We start from the raw sequence: 23,313 nt of genomic DNA, 5'->3' as shown, positions 1-23,313 counted from the left end.
ATGTACTAACAAGATACTTGTCTCTCCGTCCTAACATTGGGAGTCATCCACAAAGCGTCACGCTGAAAGTGGCGATTTTAGGATGTAAATCTTGGTGGGGCAAACTGAATTTTTTGGGGTTGTTATGCCAAAAAACAACACTAAACAATACATTAATTGCACTATAACGGTGACAAACGGTGCCCACAAACTGTTAGGGCCTACATAAAACTGTCCCAACAGCAGTCCCAACATCTTACCACTGCTACACCTGGCTATCAGCGGAGCCTTGTCTGGCAGCTATTTCACTGTTCGTTCAGCCTCATTTACTGCCTTTTAAAAATACATAGCTGATATGGCTGACTTGCTTAAACAAATGTGTTTTCTACTGACAATTGAGATGTACAAACTATGGTATAAGGGGACGACGAGCGGACAAGAGGCGATCCGTAATTTCTATTAAGACATTCATGAGAAAGCTAGGACGGATGTAGCACTTACAATATTCAATGATTACGTTTCTCTAAAACAGGCTATAGGCTACATGTGCACCATCAAGTCAGAACAGTAGGCTAAATTATGAGGGGAAAAGGGACCAAATTATTAGGGTGAGGCACATGGGCTACTAACAGCTTACTACACAACATACACTTAGTATTGCTTTCTTAGCTACAGTATACATATCTCCCTGGCATATTACATAATTTATGCCGCAGCATACAATATATTTTTGGAGTCATCTTGTTGTGCTGTGCTCACTTGAACAGGAAGGTGGTGCGGCGGTCCTTTGTGGGCTAATATTGTCATCAAACTTTGTCATCAAGGTCTGGAATTCTCTGGATTTATGGTGCTTTCAATACAACTGGGAACAAGTTCCTGATTTACTATTCCGAGTTGGATGACCGTTCAAAAGTATTTTCCCAGTCAGAGCTATGTTTTCCAGAGTTTCCAGTTGTCTTGAACTCACTAGAGTCAGATTCACCCGTTCCGAGTTTCCAGTTGTTTTGAGCGTGGCAGAAGTCATGCTGGATTGACAGCATGGCCAATGTTGAATGTTTACCCTTTTAAGCTTGGAAAAGAGACCCTTCAACTCAGACATGGGACCACACACCCACTCCACTGAATAAGTAGGCTAGTGATTGCTTTGCAATGCACTGATTCCTTCCAAACAACTCATTGTTGAATTTGCGAATTCCAACTTGTGTAATGTTTATGTCCAATGGCCGATGAGCACCGATACGTTTTATCTATAATTTATCTTCATATGACAAGGATTAAAAAGGATTTGCCAGTAGATTGTTGACTTGATTCATGATGACGACTGCTAGCTAAGATTTTGAAAGTACGATGTCATGATCAGTCTAATTAAAGCTACTGTTGATAGAACGTGATTTGACGTTGTCTTATCCGTGGCCAATGACCTTTCTTGGATGGGCACTTTTAATGTAACTATGTTTTTAGTGATGAAAAACAGCCTGCGTGGGAAATGTTTAATTTAGAACGTTCCGTTTGGAAATGCGTCTCACTAAGCCAACCTCATGCAATCAACATATTAAATATTAGAGGGGATCTGATGCCCTCTGAACAGTAGTTATACAAATCATCAATCCATTATCCTCAAATTCAGCTTTGTGATCAGCAAGGTGTTTTAAATGCAAAGAGAAGAGTCCGAAGTCATGACAAAAGCAAGCCGGGGTATAATTTGCATAAAACCTGTTTATTCAATGATGCCTCCACCCCAGCATACATATTTAAATACTTCCTCATGGAGCATTTGTTTGTGGACATTGACAGCTTTGTGTGTTAGAGGTACAGATTTGTTCAAGTTCATAAAACAACTCTACATAACATAGCATAAAGTTGACATTTCAAATAAAGTGTGAGTTTCAATGGTTGGAATCCTATTCCAGTTTTTGGAACCTTTTAAAGACGGCTCGTAAGTTTGCATCTAATAGTTCTGCTTTCTGCATCAACCAGAAAGGGTTCTGGTACCATAAATATAATTATTGCTTAGCAACTAACTACCATACAACCAATTAAGAAAAACTTTGTATAAAAATGCAGAACACTGAACTACAACCTGCATGCCGTGGAAGCACTGGTCTACCGGTAATACAAAATATACAAAAAGAAATGTGCTGGAAAAAACTAGCATGTTTCCTATAGACTGATAAATATATTAAAAGTATTGATGTCGCCAGACATTTAGAAGGTGTACCTCAATCTAAATGTGTGTTTAAGTCACTGTAACCTAACCCACCCTCCTCAAAAACTCCCTCCCCACTAAGTACACAAACTACCCCCTCCCTTTCAGAAAAAAAAAAAAAAATGATGTGATGACACATTCTGTTGCTAAGGCAATTTTTACATTTAAAAAACGATCTATTAAGAAACCAAGGTGTTGTTAGCGCTTTCCCTTTTCTTTGAGCTGGATCATGTCTCCATCAATGTTTGAGCCAGGGGTGGGCTGCGATGGAAGCTTTGCTGCGGTCGCCATAGTCGTAGAGCAGCTCCTCGCCCTCATCGACGTCTCGCGATGCCACCAGGATGAGGTGAGGCATCCCGTTGATGTCATGGAGTTTGGTTTGACAGTTGCCGTTCTTACTGTGGTTGATCAGACGGCCCATGCGCCCCGTTTCTTTCGTGGCGTCCACACTAGAGGAAGAAGCAGTTGAGAAAAAAAAAAAAAAAAGGAAAAAAACCCCCACTGATATTAGGTTAATCTAACAGTTTTATGGTTGAAAAGTTATTACATCATGAAACTTAAACAAATACTGCATTAGTGAGCAGCCAACAGTGAGAACGCTGAAATAGTTTTGCGGCTATACCAGAGATGCCACACACGTAAAAGAGATAGTGGTTTGACATACCAGTATGTTTTGCAGAGATACTGAAAGTAGTACATGTAGCAGCCGGTAGCAGGGTTAAGAGCGTACTCGGCCTCCCTCGTTTTGGCGTCAGTGATCTGCAGCAGGTCGCCATGGTACTCCACTACATACTGGCCCTTATCGAAACACTGGGTGGCAAACACTCCTCGACCCTTCCCCTCTATATGCTGCACCTGTACCATTTGGGGAATAAATATACAGCGTGTTCAGAAAGTATTCATACCCCTTAACTTTCCATATTTTGTTACGTTAGACGTATTCTAAAATGGATTTAATTGTTCCCCCCCTCAATCTACACACAATAGCCCATAATGACGAAGCAAAAACAGGTTTTTAAATTTACATAGGTATTCATACCCTTTACTCAGTACTTTGTTGAAGCACCTTCGGCAGCAATTACAGCCTAGAGTCTTCTTGGGTATGACGCTACAAGCTTGGCACACCTGTATTTGGGGAGTTTCTCCCATTCTTCTCTGCAGATCCTCTGTCAGGTTGGATGGGGAGTGTCGCCGCACAGCTATTTTCAGGTCTCACCAGAGATGTTTTGATCGGGTTCAAGTCTAAGCTCTGGCTGGGCAACTCAAGGACAGTGAGACCACTCCTGCATTGTCTTTGCTGTGTGCTTAGGGTCGTTGTCTTGCTGGAAGGTGAACCGTTGCCCCAGTCTGAGGTCCTGAGCGCCCTGGAGCAGGTTTTAATCAAGGATCTCTTTGTACTTTGTTCCGTTGATCTTTCCCTCAATCCTGACTAGTCTCCTAGTTCCTGCCACTGAAAAACCTCCCCACAGCATGATGCTGCCACCACGCTTCACCGTAGGGATGGTGCCAGCTTTCCTCCAGACGTGACGTTTGGCATTCAGGCCAAAAAGCTCAATCTTGGTTTCGTCAGACCAGAGAATCTTGTTTCTCATGGTCTGTGAGTTCTTTATGTGCCTTTTGGCAAACTCCAAGAGGGCTGTCATGTGCCTTTTACTAAGGAGTGGCTTCCATCTGGCCACTCTACTATAAAGGCCTGATTGGTGGAGTGCTGCAGAGATGGTTGTCCTTCTGGAAGGTTCTCCCATCTCCACAGAGGAACTCTTGAGCTCTGTCAGAGTGCCCATCAAGTTCTTGATCACCTCCCTGACCAAGGCCCTTCTCCCCCGATTGCAGACATTTTCTGGTACCCTTCCCCAGATCTGTGCCGACACAATCTTGTCTCGGAGCTCTATGGACAATTCCTTCGACCTCATGGCTTGGCTTTTGCTCTGACATGCACTGTCAACTGTGGGACCTTAGAGACAGGTTTGTGCCTTTCCTAATCATGTCCAATCAATTGAATTTACCACAGGTGGACTGTGGTAAATCAAGTTGTAGAAACAACAAGGATGATCAATGGAAACAGGATGCACTTGAGCTCAATTTAGAGTCTCATAGCAAAGGGTCTGAATACTTTTTAATACATCTGCAATTTATTTAATACAAAAACACTTTTCGCTTTGTCATTATGTGGCATTGTGTGTAGATTGAGGCAAAACAATGATTTAATCAATTTTAGAATAAGGCTGTAACATAAACATTCGGAAAAGATGAAGGGGTCTGAATACTTTCCAAATGCACTGTATTTTCACTCATGGAATACAATATAGTCTATTGAAATAATAAAATGAACTTAGAACTTAATTTTCCTCTGAAAATTGTGCGAGATGCATTTCATGATATGTCAGTATGAACATAGCAACAAGGTTTTCAAATACACGGCCTTCCAGTCAGATTGGCTAAGCGCTGTGATCAATGTGTGTACCTCCATTCCTTCCTCGATCCCATTTATGATCAGATCATCGATGTGTTTCTTTTGTTCACACTGTAAGAGAATCCAAGCATAGAGGACATGTAATAAGAAATAAAAAATTTGGCTCCACATATTTGAAGGAACACAAGTCCTTATTCACAGTTGCTAATGGCATTATAGCTAATCTCACATGTTATGAACCCTTGTCCTTTCTAAATAAAAAGTTACACTGCAAAGTTACTAGTGCTTGGAGGTTGGTTCAGTTTCGGACATATATAAAAAATAAATTAAAAAAATCACAGTTTGATTTCCGTTCGATAATATTTTTGAAAACCTTAAATGCATTATGAAATGACATTAAAACAATTTGTGTTTTCTTAAATGGAAATTCCAAAGCCAAAAATAATGAACACTGTCAGGTCCACATTGGGTAAACAGTTATTTCCCCTTTTTCTATTGATATGAAATAATACAATATTTCAGTCATGTATATGACTTAGTATTTATTTGATGACCATAATTTTTCATTCCTTAAAGTCATCTAATCTAATCTCTGCTCAGGCAATAGCAGTCAGCCAGACTGTATTGGGGCAATTCCACCAATTTTTCACTTAAAATGTATGGCCAAACTTAAACCATTGATTTAAAAAGTTTAACAAAATCATACAACTATGCACAAGGACTACTTTTAACAATTTACACTGAACATTTTACAAAAACACATTTACTAGAAGAACTGTGCAGATGCAAAGTTTGGTAAGAGAATTTAGGTCATCTCTCCCTCAGTTTAAAACAATTAAATATCTGCTCCAAATTAAGATTCAAAGATGTCTACAGAAATAATGGGGTGTCAGCTATGACATGACGCCGCAACTTTGAAATACATATATTTTGGTTATTTAACTGCATTAAGTGAAGTGGATTTACACCCGGTAACATAATTTCATCATAGGTCCCTGATCTGTACTACACAGAAATGCATAATCACCAAACACCAATTTTGGTTGGTCCAGACCAAATCTGAACCAATCATAGACGTCCATGTTTCACAAGTTTGGACAACAAAGTACAACATAGTAGAGCTAAGTACAGTTCAGTCAATTAGAGTATAGTTCAGTACAGTATAATGTACTCAACTCGTGTGCACTGTACTCTACTTTTCTGAACACTGAACTACTTTACTGTACTAGAGCTGGGCCATATGAACAAAAATCCATAAATTGAAGAAAAATAAATGTACAATGATAAATCGATAACTTCCGATAAAAAAGAATTCCCGGGGAGGTGCTAGAGCTGGGGGATATGGACAAAAAGTCAGTGATAAATGTAACTATTTTGCTCAATAACAACAAAACTACTTTACATTAGTGGCAGGGCTCTAGACAATTATTTCCAGTACCAAGTAAGACAGATGGTAGCCTATGATAAATGCATTATGAAATGACATTAAAATTATGAGCTTTTTAATGGGAAATTCCAAAGCCCAAAACAATGAACACTTGTCAGGTCCACATTGGGTAAACAGTTATTTCCCCTTTTTCTATTGATATGAAATAATAAAATATGGACATGCCTTATGTTGATTCCTGCTATGGAAGTGTCTGCCTGTCGGCTGCTGACTCAGTCCCTCTCCCCACTGCACTCGGAGGAGGGAGCGATGCGTTCTGAGAAGCACCGTTGCTTAAAATACTATTTTGGCGAAAAGACAGTTTTCAAAGCAACTACTGTTCTAGTTACACAGAGTCACAGCTTTCTGTGAGTGTATATAATGTATTTCTCACCACTTAATATGGAGTTCATGGCACCACTTTACAACTGGAGTAGGCTATGTAGTATGGTTTTGAAGTGCCTGCGGAGCCAAGTGGAGCGTGCCATTTTCACTTAATAGGTTTACATCTAGTGGCCTAGCACTGGACCGTTTTTGTAGGACGTTAGATTACATTACATTTACTGGCTATCTATCAACAATATCATATTCAGAGTTAGCAATCAAGCTAAGTGTTTTGAGTTCCTACTTCCTCAAGTGGTAAATAATATAGCTTAAATGCCAATATGCACAATATATATATCACACACAGCAAATGCATGATTGTATTTTGATGTGTAACCTATCCAAATACAATCAGATTTATTTTGGGCTCTGAAGAGAATTTGTGCATATTGGCATTTAAGCTAAAAGTCTTTTCGCCGCAATAGTATTTTAAGCAACGGTGCTTCTCAGAACACGTCGCTCCCTCCTCCGAGTGCAGTGGGGAGAGGGATTGAGTCAGCAGCCGACAGGCAGACACTTCCATAGCAGGAATCAACATAAGGCATAGGCCATTAATGTTGACCAAATTATGGTTTTAGAACAAATCTACAGGAACGTTGTGTAGCAAAATCACTAACGTAAGCAAAATGCTTCGGTAAGAGGAAGGCAATGTCAGTGTCTGTCATTTATGGTTTATCGTCCCAGCTCTATATTAGAACTTGTCAGAAATGTCCATATCAACTAGCCCATGTCAGCTAATGTTTTTATTATTTAAAAAAAATAATGTTTTTTAGCCTATAGATATTGTTGTAATTTGTCACTCAAATATCACATTAATAGACAGACATGGAAAAAAGTACAGAATTGCAGGAAATAAGCTTTAAAAAACTGTGAATAGTTTGTTATGAACAGTGCTTGAGCCCATAGAAATATACATGGCGCGTGCATGGGATAATGCAGGAAGCAGGCCCCCCCGAATGAAAAGGTTTGGGAACCCCTGCTCTACAGTACTGGCCAAACTTGTGAAACAGACCTCTATGATTGGTTCAGATTTGGTCCAGCCTTATTGCAAACAAAAAACGTTCAGCAATTTTGGCACAGTCACTCACTACCCAAACCAGACGCAACTGGTTTCAAGTGGCGCCATCTAGTGCAGGGTCCCCCCCCCCCAGGTGCACATTTTGGCTTTTGCCCTAGCACAGCTGAATCAAACAATCAAAGCTTGATGAGTTGGTTATTTGAACCAGCTTGTGTAGCGCTAGGGCAAAAACCAAAACGTGCACCCAGGGGGGGTCCCAGGACCGAGTTTGGGAAACCCTGATCTACTGGATGAACTGGGAATCAGACAGGGGATATGAACTGGGAATCAGACAGGGGATATACACTGGGTAAACCGAACATTAGGAACACCTTCCTAATATTGAGTTGCACCCATTCCACACATGGCCCTCATTTCACACTAGATCTGTTTCTCTCAATAATCTGCACAGTACACCACTAAATCTTTGATATATAACAGCATGGAAGTGGTCAATGCTTTAATATTACAAGGTAATAAATGCACTTTGCTCTCACCTTCAACTCTGCTTTGCTTTTCCTGGAGCTTCTCCTTATGGGATAGTAGTCTGTTACTTTGCGGTTTTGGGAATTCCTGCTCTCTGCTCTGTTAAGGAAATGTATGAACAAGCATTAACAAACAACTTTTTACATATATGGGCACATATGAGCCATGTTCTTATTAAAGTGAAAAACAAGTACAAAGTGTCCAACAGAAACAGACATTGCAGCCCTTTGTGGTACACACACACACACACGTGTGTGTGTGCGCGCGCTTGTTTGATGCTTTAAGCACACAAATGACTTGAGAGGGATCCAGAAAACAAGACCGCTTAACAAGGAGGAGAAAAATAAAAAATAATGTTCCTGACCCTCTTCCTCCCCGCTGCTGCTGGCCTTGGCAGAGTTGGCTGTTACGCTCCTGAAGTTGCCGGTAGGTAATAGGCTACACCAGGGGTTCGGCAACCTTTTCCATTTGGAGTGCCAATTTATCTTACTATTTCTACCAATCTGCGTGCCAGTTATGATTTTCATATGGACATTTGTGGAACAAAGTCATATTTCAAAATAAAAATTCTAAAAGTAACTTGTATTGCCATCTATGTAAAAACAACCTACATAAAGCCAACAAATAAAAACCACTGCAGCCTGTAGGTAGAAAATAACATGATCAAAATAAATATCCTATAAATCGCATTGGCAAAACACGGCCTGTCTGCAAGGAACTTTAAAAACATTGTATTAACTAAACTCAGCAACAACAAAAAAAATGTTAAAAAGCCCTTTTTCAGGACCCTGTCTTTCAAAGAGATTTGGATTTTTACGAATTAACGTCACAGATCTTCATTGTAAAGGGTTTAAACACTGTTTCCCCATGCTTGTTCAATGAACCATAAACAATCAATCAATGAACATGCACCTGTGGAACGGTCGTTAAGACACTAACAGCTTACAGACTGTAGGCGTTTAAGGTCACAGTTATGAAAACTTAGGACACTAAAGAGGCCTTTCTACTGACTCTGAAAAAAACAAAAGATGCCCAGGGTCCCTGTTCATCTGTGTAACCGTGCCTTAGGCATGCTGCAAGGAGGCATGAGGACTGCAGATGTGGCCAGGGTAATAAATTGCAATGTCCGTACTGTGAGACACCCAAGACAGAGCTACAGGGAGACAGGACGGAGAGCTGTTCGTCCTCGCAGTGGTAGACCACGTGTAACAACACCTGCACAGGATCAGTACATCTGAACATCACACCTGTGGGACAGGTACAGGATGGCAACAACAACTGCACGAGTTATACCAGGAACGCACAATCCCTACACCAGTGCTCAGACTGTCCGCAATAGGCTGAGAGAGGCTGGACTGAAGGCTTGTAGGCCTGTGTAAGGCAGGTCCTCACCAGACATCACCGGCAACAACGTCGCCTAATGGCACAAACCCGCCGTCGCTGGACCAGACAGGACTGGCAACAAGTGCTCTTCACTGACGAGACGTGGTTTTGTATCACCAGGGGTGATGGTCGGATTCACGTTTATCGTCAAAGGAATGAGCGTTACACCGAGGCCTGTACTCTGGAACGGGATCGATTTGTTGGTGGAGGGTCCGTCATGGTCTGGGGCGGAGTGTCACAGCATCATCGGACTGAGCTTGTTGTCATTGCATGCAATCTCAACGCTGTGCTTTACAGGGAAGACATCCTCCTCCCTCGTGTGGTATGCTTGCTGCAGGCTCATCCTGACATGACAATGCCACCAGCCATAGTGCTAGTTCTGTGCATGATTTCCTGCAAGACAGGAATGTCAGTGTTCTGTCATGGCCAGCGAAGAGCCCGGATCTCAATCCCATTGAGCACATCTGGGACCTGTTGGATCGGAGGGTGAGGGCTAGGGCCATTCCCCCCAGAAATGTCCGGGAACTTGCAGGTGAAAATAAAGAAAAGCCGCACACTCTAAGAGCTCAGATGCAAAAATTTAATCACCAACGTTTCGACAGCAAAGCTGTCTTCATCAGGGTATCATCAAACACTGCGAGATGAGTCATTTCTATAGTGTCAAGAGACACACAGGTGTTTGTAATCATGGCCAAGTATGGCCTAATATCATTGGTTAACTGCCCAGCCAAACTGAGCAATCGGGAGAGAAGGGTCTTGGTTAGGGAGTTGACCAAGAACCCGATGGTCACTCTGACAGAGCTCCAGAGTTCCTCTGTGGAGATGGGAGAACCTTCCAGAAGGATAACAATCTACAATCTCTGCAGCACTCCACCAATCAGGCCTTTATGGTAGAGTGGCCAGACGGAAGCCACTCCTCAGTAAAAATGCACATGACAGCCCGCTTGGAGTTTGCCAAAAGGCACCTAAACACTCTCAGACTATGAGAAACAACATTCTCTGGTCTGATGAAACCAAGATTGAACTCTTTGGCCAGAATGCGAAGCGTCACGTATGGAGGAAACCTGACACCATCCCTACAGTGAAGCATGGTGGTGGCAGAATCATGCTGTGGAGATGTTTTTCAAAGATGAACGGAGCAAAGTTCAGAGAGATCCTTGATGGAAGCCTGCTCTAGAGCGCTCAGGACCTCAGACTGGTGCGAAGATCCACCTTCCAACAGGACAACGACCCTAAGCACACAGCCAAGACAACGCAGGAGTGGCTTCGGGACAAGTCTCTGAATGTCCTTTAGATGGCCCAGCCAGGGCCCGGACTTGAACCAGATCGAACATCTTTGGAGAGACCTGAAAATAGCTGTACAGCAACCCTCCCCATCCAACCTGACAGAGCTTGAGAGGATCTGCAGAGAGGAATGAGAGAAACTCCCAAAATACAGATGTGGCAAGGTTGTAGCGTCATACCCAAGAAGACTCTAGGCTGTAATCGCTGACAAAGGTGCTTTAACAAAGTACTGAGTAAAGGGTCAACATACTTATGTAAAAATATATATTTTTTAAATAAATTAGCATAAATTTTCATTATGGGGTATTGTGTGTAGATTGAGGGGGAAGAAAAACAATTTTAAAACATTTTAGAATAAGGCTGTAACCTAACAAAATGTGACTGCTTTACAAAAAATAAATAAATCTTAGGTTGTTGGTCGACCAAACAGGGTCAGCTCTAATAAATAAAAATAAAAAAACACACACACACAAATCTTGACAAACCATTTCTGTATGGAACTAGCTTTGTGCACAGGGGCATTGTCATGCTGAAACAGGAAAGGGCCTTCCACAAACTGTTGCCACAAAGTTGGAAGCACAGACTCGCCTAGAATGTCATTGCATGCTGTAGTGTTTAGATTTCCCTTCGCTGGAACTAAGGTGCCTAGCCCGACCATGAAAAACAGATGATTTTTATGCACTACGCCCTTCAGCACTCGACGGTCCTGCTCTGTGAGCTTGTGTGCCCTACCACTTTGTGACTGAGCAGTTGTTGCTCCTAGACATTTCCACTTCACAATAGTACAACAGTTGACCGAGGCAGCTCTAACGGGGCAAAGATTTGACCAACTGACTTCTTGGAAAGGTGGCATCCTATGACAGTGCCACGTTGAAAGTCACTGAGCTCTTCAGTAAAGCATTCTACTACCAAGGTTTTTCTATGGAGATTGCATGGCGGTGTGCTCAATTTTACACACCTGTCAGCAACGGGTGTGGCTGAAAGAGCCGAATCCACTAATCTGAAGGAGTGTCCACATACTTGTGTGTGTGTGTGTGTGAGAGATTCCTAAAACCAAATCAAAACTGTGTAGAACTGATAATGGACCTACATTCATACAGTTTTTTGACTATCCAGCTCGCTAATAAATTACAAATGAAAGCTAGACAGCCAGGGAGCATAGAATTTATTTCTTTTTTTAAACGATGGATAGAGGACAATGTTTTTGCACATTTTGACAGTGAGGAAATATAATACATCTTCCGAGCAGCCCTCCGGGCCTCGTTGAAGACCGACTGTGGCCCCTGGGGCAAAATGCGTTTGTCACCCGTTTTAGACAGTAAGGCCTCTAGTCCATCGGTATCTGAATGCTACCCTGTTTCTCCTTCAGCAAATCTCCAACTGTTGCCAACAGTGCCATGTATTCATGGAAGCCAAGGGAAGCCAGGCTTCCCCCCCAAAAAAGATTAAATAAAATATTTTGTGTTTCATATTTTCCTTCAATTCACAAGAGGCTGAATGCCTCTCACCAGAAAGCATCCGAGCGAGCGAAACAGCACCGCTCTGTCTGTTTAGGCCATCTGATGCTTTCTGGTCAAAAAGAGTATGACATTGTTGCCGCCCGTAGCGTTGAATGCAAAGGAAGCCAGCGAGCATGACATCCCTTCATAAAAAAATATTTAAAAGTACATAATAATAGCCAATCAGAGATGAGCTAAACTGAGCAAGCAAACAAAAAAGAAGAAAAAAAACGACATAAAAAGTAGTATCAAGTGGAGCCACTTTGGATTTGGCGTCACTCCTATCAAATCACATTGAGAGCATACGTCACTTACAGAAACAACTTGCATTAATGCATCTCGTTGTGTTGTTGTCCTCCGGTGGCTAACTAGCAAAAATTGTCCCTTTCCTAAATTAGCCGTGGATGGAGATAGCGATTTGGACTTGTGGCTCTACTTGATTCTCCATACTGGCCAATGATAATAATGGCGATTCTGATCCAACCATTAACTCATATCTTGTTCCCCTGGCTAGGGCTGTTGCGGTGACCGTATTACTGCCACACCAGAGGCCATGAAGGCAGTCAAATCCCACATAACTGTTTAGTCACAGGCTTCTCCAAGCTTGAATGGCCATTAACAGCCTACCAAACTTGCTAACTGCCTGGTACTCAGCACTCCATTGTCTTGCTAATCACTCTGACAATGCAAATGTATTTGAAAATATAATCAAACACTTCATGAGGGCCCATGAGCTCATGTTGCGCAACATTTCTATATACTATGCAATTGCGGGAGAAAACAGAGTGATTGTCTTTTTGTTAGTGGCAAGGATCCCATCAGCTTTATATAGGCTAGGCCTACTATATTTATTTCACAACTTCACTAATATTAAGCAGCAGGAGTATAGCCTACCTGGCTGGTATGAAAATAAAACACGGGGAAAAGCGTCCTCCATTCGCTATTTAAGTGCATAGATTACATGTATTCTTTCCCACTGCCCTTGTTTCGATACAGGTGCATGATAATGGTCCATTTTAAATCAAACAAATGTCACACATATTATTTAGACAAGATTAAATCAAGAATTGTCTGATGGGTAACAATATTAGCCTATCACTTGTGAATGACATATTATCACTTGTGAATCATGCCCAGCATAAGAAACAATGCCTTTTTTGAATCATAGAAACACACATTAGGTAGCCTAGCCCATAGGCCTATATGTTTTAATAAGGTTTGTATCACAACTAAAGTGGACAAATAACTTCTTAAAATGAAGTACATTAATCCGCTTTACAAGGGGTGCCAACTGGCATATATAACTGGCATATATAAGCAGTGCATTAGTTTCAAGTTTGGGGAAGATAATATTCACCATAAAAATGCACCTTTATAATAAAATAATTATATGGATAATTGTATTTGCGGTAACTTTTGATAATGGTGTGTCCCGCTAACGGAACATTCGCGCTTATAGCCTACTACCATGGGCACATTGCTGGGCTTATAATGGAAGAAAGAGCCTAATAGTTTCTCAACATTTTAAGGTAAACGTACTGATCTGTTGCGACAGCCACATTGCATTAAAAAAAAGTGTTTTTGATGCTAGTGGTTGTATTAATGTGGGATCTATAGCATCCCACAACTGTCCCAGACTATGTTTGGAATATTTATTTCTCACACAGAATAGGTCGACTTTTGTACTATGGGGGATAGTAGATTGACATAGGCTAGTGCTTTTGCTGTTCGTTAAGCCTACTCATTTTGTTGGCTGACAAAAAAGTAAAATGTGGACAGTTCTTCCAATATCTTCAATATGCACCTCGGAATTGGATAAGGACGCACATAGTTGCGTCCTCGACGTGTCTGACTTGTAGCCTGTGAGAAAGACCTGATCACGTGACGGAGAGCCATGTGAGTAAGAGGCGCTTCGGATTGCGCTGCACACTCAAGGAGAAGGGCACAACGCAGCACTCCGGGCCGCAAAAGGCATGGATTTTTTTAGGGTGCATTATGGCCACAAAAGGGGTATGCCACCGTGAAATTCATTATCAACTGCTTGTCAAATTGTGAATGAGAGACTGATGGTGTGTACAGCCTCCGCAAAAAAAAAAGCAGAGCTCAAGCCTTTCAAGAGACTTTTTTCAAATCATCATTAGAGTCTCATCATGCAGCCTTACAATGTATTAAACATCAAAACATATAGCCCAACTTCTGTAAAAACAACTGAATTTACATTAATAACTCAAAACTAACCATATATGAGTAACTATTTATTTGTTAACTGCTCACATAATAGCCGCATGTGCGCACTCCCTCAAATCGTTTGGAGAAAATATTTAATTCAGCTTTGTTTAATTCATATTATAAAATAATGCCATGGAATTTTATGCAAATCTTGTCTGCTAAATGAACTAGTGTAGCCCACAGCCATTTGGCATAGCCAGGTGAGGGCAACTCAAGAGTATGCTATTATTTTCTTCTGAAATAAACAAATAATACATTTTTTTCATATCATGCTTCTTCGGACCTGTCTAAAGTAAATAATGTTTATTGTGATGTGTAGGACATATTACATGGATTTATTAGACGTTTAAATTGGCTTGTAGACTATGTGTGGAAGCCAGAAGATGCTAATGTTGTGTTTATGTTAATTAACTGTCAACTACCGTGAGACCGACAGTTATTTGCTTGACAATCACCGGCTGATGAAATTTTGTGACCGCCACAGCCCTACCCCTGGCCTGAGAGGATAGAAGTTCAATATGTAGCTAGATGTAGAAGGCTAATGTTAACTAGCTAACGTTGCCCATGAAAGGAAGTTAGGCTAGCGAGCAAGCATTTTAGCCAGGTTACCTACGACAACAAAAAATGTAATTGTGTAATGTATGACAGAGTGATAGACCGTTTCGTCAACATGAAAGAGGATGGCATTGGAGTGAGTCAAAATGTTTTTTTCTACTTGCACGAACGTGCACGCACACAGAAATCAGAAGCACGGACAGCCACATCATAAAATTTTACGTTGATTAGACTAAATTATTTTTGCTATCTTTTAGTTGTCACTGTATTGGACTAAGCATAGGTGAATTGATGTTGAAATGGTGCTGGAATAGTGGAGGCGGCTCCGGTTTTCTTTGCGACTTGCGGTAACTCTCCTTGGTTCTAAGTCAATAGCTGTTTAGTGGTCCGAAAATGTCGGAAACATTAACTTGCTTGACCATGTAACTGTTTGTTACATGCAATATGCTTTGTGGACTTCAGACAGAGGTTGCTCTCTGGTTTTGTGATGAAACAAAAGGGGAAAGAAATTGGCGTCATATGAAGCTGTATCGCTTACTCTGTAATGAGTAGTATTTTGATTGAAATAACAATTCTCACAAAAAGCCAACACTCCCTCAAGTTCAGTTCACTCCTAATATGTGCACATGGGAGACGCAAACTCTGCAGTTCACCAATCCCAATTATAATACACCCTTTTTACATAATTATTCACATGCTCCAGTTTAGTGCATGCATTTGACAGTCCCAAGCTATTGTGACAAGTGTTTTTTAGCTATGAAAATACCCGACAAAATGTGATTTTGTGTGACATCCAGAGAGAGCTTACATTCTTAGTGCTGACTTCTTCCCTTTGGCCTTGCGTCGGATGTCCCTCCTCTGGTTAGCGAGGTGAGCAGCGGTGTTGTTGGCGAGTAGGGTGTGGGTGATGTTACTGGGGGCAGGAGGGGAGGAGACATCAGCTGGGGAACGGAGGCAGGAGACTGGGGAGAAGTGGAGAAGCTGCTGGGAGGACTGGTGCTGGTTCTCATCTGTCCTGCAGGGCCACTGGCTGTGGCTCTCTTCCATGTCTGCCAGCTTCAGGACGCATGTCGCCTCAGAGTTCAGTCTCCTGGCTGCTGGGTGGGGCAAGCAAAGAGGAAGTCAGATGAGGATATAACAGCGTTCATGTCAATGGCTTCATCTCGTTCAGATTGCTTTTGTACATTTCATGTAAAATGGGCTATCAAAAACGTAGGAAACAAGAAGAAGTAACTTTAGACTATTGAGATGCCACAGACTAAACCAACAGCTCCTCCTTAGATGTGATGTGAATATATTATTTTTGAATGAGTAGAAGTGATGGACCATGATGAAGCCAACCTCATCATGCAGCCATGTTTTAGGTTTCAAGTAAAACACACATTTTACTCAGTATTCACTAAGCCATATAATGTCTATACACATTGATCTAGGCCAGGTATGGGCAACTGGCGGCATGCAATGACTAATCATGGTCAAGTTACCACCTACAGGGCCCCATTGATTTTGTTAGTCACTCTCACTCAGATATCATATTAAAAACTGCAAACATTTCTCTCCACCCGATGGCAAAATGTGTAGACTTGCAGGAAAGAGGAGCCAAATAGAAAGAACAGGACATGCACTGTAGTAGTTCAATGAATAGGCTACTGTACACTACATACCATCCCCTTGCCTTGGTGTTTCATTCTGTATAGAGCAGCATCCAGCGTACTTTCCCTCCTGAATGAGTTTGATGGTCATCTCATCATGGACAGGTGATTTGGACTTGCTGTGGCCCAGGAGAGTGATGGAGTGGCTGTTTAGTACCATGTCCTGTCAAAGGAAGAGGTGGAAACCATCAATCATTTGTTGTTGCGGTGTGTGTGGAGACGTCAACAATGTAAATAACATAACGTTGAAATTCATTTTCCACAAGGAAATGTCGAGGACATTCGACCATAACAACTGTTGAGTAATGTCTGGCAGTCACCTGACCTGATCTTATGAAAAAGAGGAGACCTGTGTCAATACACTAGCAGTGACGCCAGCCAGCAACATAATTTGGCTAACTATGACAAAACACACCTGCACAACATACGGGCCTCCTAGTTGTTAGCTCAATCGCTTCACTCATCACATTATTTGTGACAAACATGTTGTTTTCGATAACATGCAAACGTGGCTGTATATTTGAGTTACAAATGCCTCGCCCACTAAAAGCGACTAACTTTTTATTTCGACCGTTCGCTTATTCAGCCGATAGGAGTAGCTAGCTGGAGTAGAGAGAATAACGTATAGTTAGCTAGCTAGCTAACCATGCTAGCTAACATCATGCAACAATGTTGGACATTGATCAAATAACGTTAAACAAATACCTAACTAGCATAGAAATAACAGTATACTCCCATCTATTGTCCTAAATGAATGTAACCTATTTTTTGTAAAATAACAAAGTACACATTTGACGAATTGTTACAGCCAACTTACCCCGTTCATTTCTGGATTTTTTTTTTTTTGTATTTATGCGAAAAGGGCTTCGGGTCCACTCTTCTGTTGCAGTAAAACAATATCCAGAAGCCGTGTCTCCACGTATGTCCCCAGCGTCATACAACAGTCATCCCACCTCTCCTCTGCCTTCGTACACTCTCCTCCGTCTCCACAAAGGTCACTTTTGTATGTTTTCCTTTCAAATTCTTCAGCCCAGGCAGTTTCCACAGTTCCTCCCCTCCGCCATGTTTTAATGTAACTCATTCAAGGGAGAGAGCCATGTAACATTTAAAGGGACGGTAGTTCTAAGGGAGAGCCAGCAGGCGGCGCTGTCTAACATTGTTTTGGGGAGTTAATCAACATGAATCATTATCATCATCCTCATTAAAGAATTACCTTGTGAAAATTAGTATTTTACAGAATCTAAGTAAACAACACATTGAAAAACTCTATCTCTGTACTTTGGTATTGGTGTGTCATGTTTTGTTTGTGGCTGTTTTATATTTTGTCAAACTTTTCATACTGCCTTTTTATCAAGACCTCATGATTTAGCAAAAATGTATGTCTTCCTCATAGTTTCTCTGTATTCTTCTTACAATATTTTTGACACTGCACGGTATAACATTGAATAGTTGTGTAAAATGTTATATATTTTATGTTTATTATTGATGCTATTAAGAGCATGGAGTAATGCAGCCGGAGAGGTCACCATCTGAGTGGTCCTTCTCAAGGTTTCTACTTTCCAGGGAGATTTTCCTTGCCTCTGTGCTGCTGCTTGCTTTTTGGGTCTCTATGATCTAGACTGGGTTACTATTGATTGATTGATTTATGCAATATATAAACATGCAGCACAAAGGATTAGACCTTAACGCCGTCATAATTTGAAATCATGACACACAGACCTCCAATAACGTAGCAAATGTTTTACCTTGACCTTACCAAAATGGGGGTTCCCAATGACATATTTTGCATAATAAGGAAACGTCGACTGGACGTCACTTCCTTCAAAGACTTCACGCGGTCACGTGACGAGGGTTTAGCACTCTGTTTCTGGAATCTGTAAGGTTTAAAATTATGCTTGAAATGCCAACATTCTTTTCTTTATCGATTGCTGATCGCCAACGGACGCCCTGCGACCACTTGGATATCATTTTTTATCGACGGAGTGGTAGGAATTCGCGCCTGAAAATTCCAGCTCTCGGGCTAAACGTCACGTGACCAATACGCGACTCTGGTCCTTTGGTAAAGATGGCGAAAGGTGGTTAGAAAACAGCGGAGCGAAGAGGGTAACAGCCCCTGTAATCGCCGCGATAAACTGAACACCCGTTGACTGCCAAGTGAGTGTTGTTGCCTGGCACAAATATTTGTAAATGGTTGGTGATTTCCCCAGGATCACGGTGAAGTGTTTATAGTGAGGCTGTGACATGTTGTTTTCGTGAAATTGTATTTTATTGTCCTCTTCCCATTGCAACTAACGCGGCAACGTTTAACGTTAGCTGTTAGCTAACGGCGTGACAGAGCATAACACCAACACGGCTTAGTACGCTATTAGCTAACTAGCTAGATAACTTAAAGCTAACTACAGTATCGTTAGCTAAATACCTTTTGTAACATTAACTATTACTGTCGATATAATTACCTTACTATGGGTAATAATGCTAGTTAGCTAATGTGTTATTTGGGCTGTCTTTTAGTACATTATTTTCCTAGTGCAGTCAAATTCATAACGGGCAGTAGGGGTTAGTTGCAGTAACGTTATAATGTAGTAGCTAATGGCATAGCTACATAGTTAAGTTATCCAGTAAGCTAACTAGCTTAAATGCCAAGGTGAATGGGACTTGTTTACGCCACTGTCGCGTGCATAGAAAGGTTGTTTTTTAACACAAATAACAGTTGAATATCGATGTTCATTGATTCCATAGTTAATAACTTGATTTATCAAATCAGTGGACAGCTCAGGTGGTCAGGTGAGTTTCAAGTAGCTAACGTTAGCTAGCTAATATACTGCAGTGCTATTGACTTTAGAGGGTGTGTGGTTTCCTAGCTATGTATGTGTACAAGCCACACGAATCTTTTAAATGTCTTAGCCTGATCTAACTAGCAAGCATCTATAAAACATGTTAGATTTGACATTAGCTAGCTACTGTTAAATAGTCTTGCGAACGACGTCACTCCAGGAAATTGAGACTACGGAGTAGGGAGCAAGTCAAGTGCAAACACGTGCCAGGGTCCGGGTCACATTGTAACCAGACAAGTTCTCAATATCACACAGCTGGATGTACACCTTGTATTGTGTGTAACTGCTGAATATTCTTGCAGTCTACCTTGACCGATTTGTTTTAAGAGTTGGGACCCACTGTCGAACATTTCTAAACATCCTTGACGCTTCCTGGCCGGTGCCACATGCCAGTCAACATTCTGTTGCCGTCATCTGCTCATTTTTTTTGAATTACTAACAGCAGCAGCAGCAACCAACATCATACTTTTAGTGCACAGCTGAGTGAAGATATCTGGTCTGATGGTTGGATGAACTGTTAGATTACCAAGGTAAACAGTCACTCAGTGGTCACATGTCTGCCACATGGTGCTGTGCATTAGAAGGTTCTAATGTATGTTTGAAAAATATCTGTTGCTACTTATTTTACATGAAAGCAGTTGATTCAAAACTCATAACAATTTTTTTTTCTTTTCATAGTGTACTTTTTTATTATCTTTGAGCTCTTATGCTTGTATTTGTTGGTGTGAAATTGTGTGCTCTATCACAGGGTGTGTTAGACAGCTTACTGTGAAATAAAAGCTGTCAGACAGCCCACTGTCTGTACGACATAACAGACCAAGTAGTGTTGAAAAATACAGTTAACTACAGACAAACAATTTTGGTTAGATCACTAACAGTGGATTGTGACGTGTTGCCAACAATTGTCTGTTTTCCTATTCGGCTCCTGCTGATGTCACTTACCAATTTGTTTTGCAGATGATGGATCCTGGACAGGATTTGCTCTTGGCAGCCCTGAGCGAGAGCGGAATCTGCCCTAACGACCTGTTTGACTTTGACCCTCAGGATGCTGCTCTTCCCTCTCCCACCCCACAGGTAAGTGAAACACAGGGAGGCATCTTCCCAATAGTCCAATGTGGCTTCGAGCACTTCTGCATCATTTGAATTTAATGAATGGAAAAGCATTTAACTAATATAGTTATCTCAGTAGTTTAGTGACCTCCCAGTATCTCAGTAGTGGCATTCTCTCCTCTGATCTGCATAAATACATAACTAAAGGACAGCCTGGGCAGGGCTCTACAGTGCGACCGTTTTACTTGTGTATGTGCCTAAATAGTTTGCTGTGCCACCTGGAATTTTAAGTTAGGAGCACCTAGGAAAAAAATCGCCCAGATCATTTTTGCAATGATTACCTCACTGTACCGCAGCCCCTGAGTGCCATGGAGAATACACTGAGTGCTGATTCATGTCTGTCACACTTGCACCATTACTACAAAGAAAATGGCCTGTAATCTCAAATATATTTCTTGGTGCACCTTCATTTTTCAACTTAGGCACACACATGCTCCTTGTGCAAATTTTTTTTTAAAGTCAGCCTCGGTGCTGCTGCTTCAGATGTGTAGTGTTCTCTGGTGCTGATGTGAGTTTTGTTTCTCCTCCAGTCCATCTCCATCAGTGCCCTGGGTGTTGGCTCAGGGATGGAGGCAATGGCTCCACCCACACCTGCAGTCTCAATCAGGGTAGGAACTCTGTTCAACAAAATATGGGTTACAGTGTGCTTTTACCAAGAAACCTAGTCAATCAACCGTTTGAAAATGTTTTCTCCTGTTTGTCTCCACTTAAAAAGGACACAGAATATTTGTGCTACGTCTACACATTTCGTAAAAAACATATGCTTTGTGTTAAACTACTTTACCCAGTTGTATAATGAATGAATGGAATATCTAGCGTGTTGTACTGCAGTATAATTTCTGTGTGGTAACATCTCAACCTCTCCTCCCTGTCCCTCCTCACTGGTCCACCAGCACAAGCCTCAGCCCTCAACCACCACATTTGTCTTAAATCAACTGAATCAGTTGCCATCACTGGGAACAATTGTTGTGACCAAGCCCTCAACTGGAGGCACGGCCAGACACACCATCACAGTCACTAAGGTGGTCCATACAGCTCCGTCAGCCCTGCGGGGATCATCTTCCACACTTACCTACTCCACTGCTCTCCCCTCCCCTGTCTCCACAGTGGTTCCTTCCAACAGAGAGCAGGTCAGTGGAGGAAACACTTTTACCCTGGGAATGGCATTGGGAACAAAACTGCAGCTGAAAATATGAAATAAACAAGTGTGTGTGCACGCTCTGATTTTAGTAGGTGTCACGAGGGCTAAGATGCCTTTCAGTTCCTATGCTGCCATCTGCAAAATAGCAACAAAAGAGGGGAAACTTGAGTTAGAGCCTTCCTTGTAATAACATGTATATTTCCTTCTGTGTCAGATTCAGCTGAAGGACCTGTTGAGGACCGGCAGCACCATGAAGAGCAGTAGTCTGGTGGAACTCATGAGGCTCAAGCCACCGCCAGACATCGCCCAGCCGGTCGCCACGGCAACAGCCACAGGCACCAGTGAGTCACGGTACTCATGGAACCCTGGCTGGGTTCCAATGACTCCAAAATGGTTTCTTTTCTTTTCCCACTCGTCTTTTGGTGTCTGCGAGAACATGAACACTTGATGTCACTACCATTTGTCTCTCACCTATTCTGTACCATTTTCTAAGATCAGAAGTGACCCTGTGGATGGAAACACTGCTCATATTTACAGGTGCAGATCTTGGATTAGAGGCCAGAGCCATATATATGGAGAGTTAGGCCAGGTTTTAGAACAGTCGCCATGTTAGCGCCCATATGGAACTTTATTCTTGAAATGTTGGCGACGTAACAATACGAGAGACGCTCCGACATTTCACTGTGAAATGACCGGCTTTAAACAAAGCAAAACGGAGCAGCGAATTTCATCAGTTTTTACTGATTAGCATTCGGGATAATGTGTGTCTAAGTCTTTACTGTATATTGGTGTCAGCTAACTGCATATCTGCTTTCACTGGACATTTTCATAGGTTTTAAAACTATATCAGATGCGAACAGCACTACTCATAAGCATTCATTTTATTACTCAGCAATGGCCATGGAGGGAGAAGTGGCACTCTCGGAACGTTCTACCGCATTGGCCGAAGACATTTTCAGGCCATGTTATTTTGAGCCCCAGGGTGCAATCCATTCACGCCTTTCCTATCCGTATCAGTTTTTGTCAAATTGTTGCTCTTTAAGTTTGGAAAGCGCTGATCAGGATATAACCCATTTCAAAACCCTTCCCTGTACAGATGATTAACTTCACTCACAGGATCATTAATGTGTACCAAACATGTCCATGCTCAATCAGTGTTCAATGCTTTCATCCTCGCAGATATTATACTGGTCTCGACAAAGATGATCCACAAACCAGGTATGGACAGGATCAAGATCAGGTATCATCTGATTCTAGTGTTATCGTGTAACAGCGTCGAAGAGGGTTGTTATAAACGGGTCCAGTTTTCACACCTTCAAAGCACTTTCAACCACTTGATTTCAGTTGTATGTGGTTGGTTTAGACTTCTATAGTGTATGTGAAACTGAAAGCAAGCGAAACTGAAAGCAAGAAGTGACCTTGCGCAAGGGCAGTTCAAGTGAATCATGCCTACGTGTCTGAAAGTCTTTGTTTCCAATGGACGTGGTCAGTAGACGTGTCTGTACTTCCACTAATGATTTCTGTATTCTTTCTGTACCTCTTCTCACAGCGGAACTGAACAACGGGATAAAGAAGGAGGTGTCAAGTAAAGATGTCGCTCGGTTCTGGGTGAACGACGACATGAAAGTGCGGAGCTTCTCACCTACACTAGTGAGTGGTGTCGTCCAATCGCTGA

At 41.8% G+C, this 23,313-nt stretch overlaps 2 protein-coding genes across 7 annotated transcripts in view; one reads left to right on the top strand and one right to left on the bottom strand.

The window, feature by feature from the left end:
- Window positions 1–1,677: 1,677 nt before the first annotated feature.
- LOC106562505 (N-lysine methyltransferase KMT5A-A) lies at window positions 1,678–17,630 on the bottom strand. Of its 2 annotated transcripts, none has more exons than XM_014127423.3 (7): window positions 17,371–17,630; window positions 16,566–16,716; window positions 15,710–15,998; window positions 7,963–8,050; window positions 4,650–4,709; window positions 2,850–3,040; window positions 1,678–2,634 (listed from the first exon to the last, which is right to left on the bottom strand). In XM_014127423.3, the coding sequence occupies exons 1-7, from the start codon at window positions 17,377–17,379 to the stop codon at window positions 2,424–2,426; spliced, it is 999 nt and encodes a 332-aa protein (XP_013982898.1). In that variant the 5' UTR covers window positions 17,380–17,630; the 3' UTR covers window positions 1,678–2,423. The 2 variants fall into 2 exon arrangements, with proteins under 2 accessions (XP_013982898.1, XP_013982904.1); XM_014127429.3 differs by having other exon boundaries at window positions 15,710–15,995.
- A 742-nt stretch (window positions 17,631–18,372) lies between these two features.
- The window catches only part of sbno1 (strawberry notch homolog 1 (Drosophila)), a 29,200-nt gene continuing 24,259 nt past the window's right edge, over window positions 18,373–23,313 (top strand). For 2 of the 5 annotated variants that reach the window (XM_014127400.2, XM_014127385.2), the window contains exons 1-7: window positions 18,373–18,707; window positions 20,345–20,461; window positions 21,028–21,105; window positions 21,391–21,627; window positions 21,853–21,979; window positions 22,818–22,856; window positions 23,188–23,288. In XM_014127400.2, the coding sequence (XP_013982875.1) occupies window positions 20,345–20,461; window positions 21,028–21,105; window positions 21,391–21,627; window positions 21,853–21,979; window positions 22,818–22,856; window positions 23,188–23,288 (699 nt within the window). In that variant the 5' untranslated portion in view covers window positions 18,373–18,707. Of the gene's footprint in view, window positions 18,708–19,829; window positions 19,918–20,344; window positions 20,462–21,027; window positions 21,106–21,390; window positions 21,628–21,852; window positions 21,980–22,817; window positions 22,857–23,187; window positions 23,289–23,313 lie in introns of all 5 variants that reach the window. The other 3 variants (XM_014127391.2, XM_014127415.2, XM_014127408.2) reach the window with 3 other exon arrangements.

Source organism: Salmo salar, chromosome 01, assembly GCF_965601325.2.
Source record: "Salmo salar chromosome 01, fSalSal1, whole genome shotgun sequence".
Lineage (NCBI taxonomy): Eukaryota > Metazoa > Chordata > Actinopteri > Salmoniformes > Salmonidae > Salmo > Salmo salar.
The sequence above is the reverse complement of the archived record's forward strand: the minus strand, read 5'-3'. Positions and strand labels throughout refer to the sequence as shown.

What these genes read in the sequence shown, in the direction of transcription:
- LOC106562505 (XM_014127423.3), bottom strand. An exon ending in AAGAAGTCAGCACTAAGAAT is followed by an intron (nt 8,051 to 15,709) that starts GTAAGCTCTCTC and finishes TTTCCTTAACAG; the next exon opens with AGCAGAGAGCAGGAATTCCC. An exon ending in GGATCGAGGAAGGAATGGAG is followed by an intron (nt 3,041 to 4,649) that starts GTACACACATTG and finishes CAAATGGTACAG; the next exon opens with GTGCAGCATATAGAGGGGAA.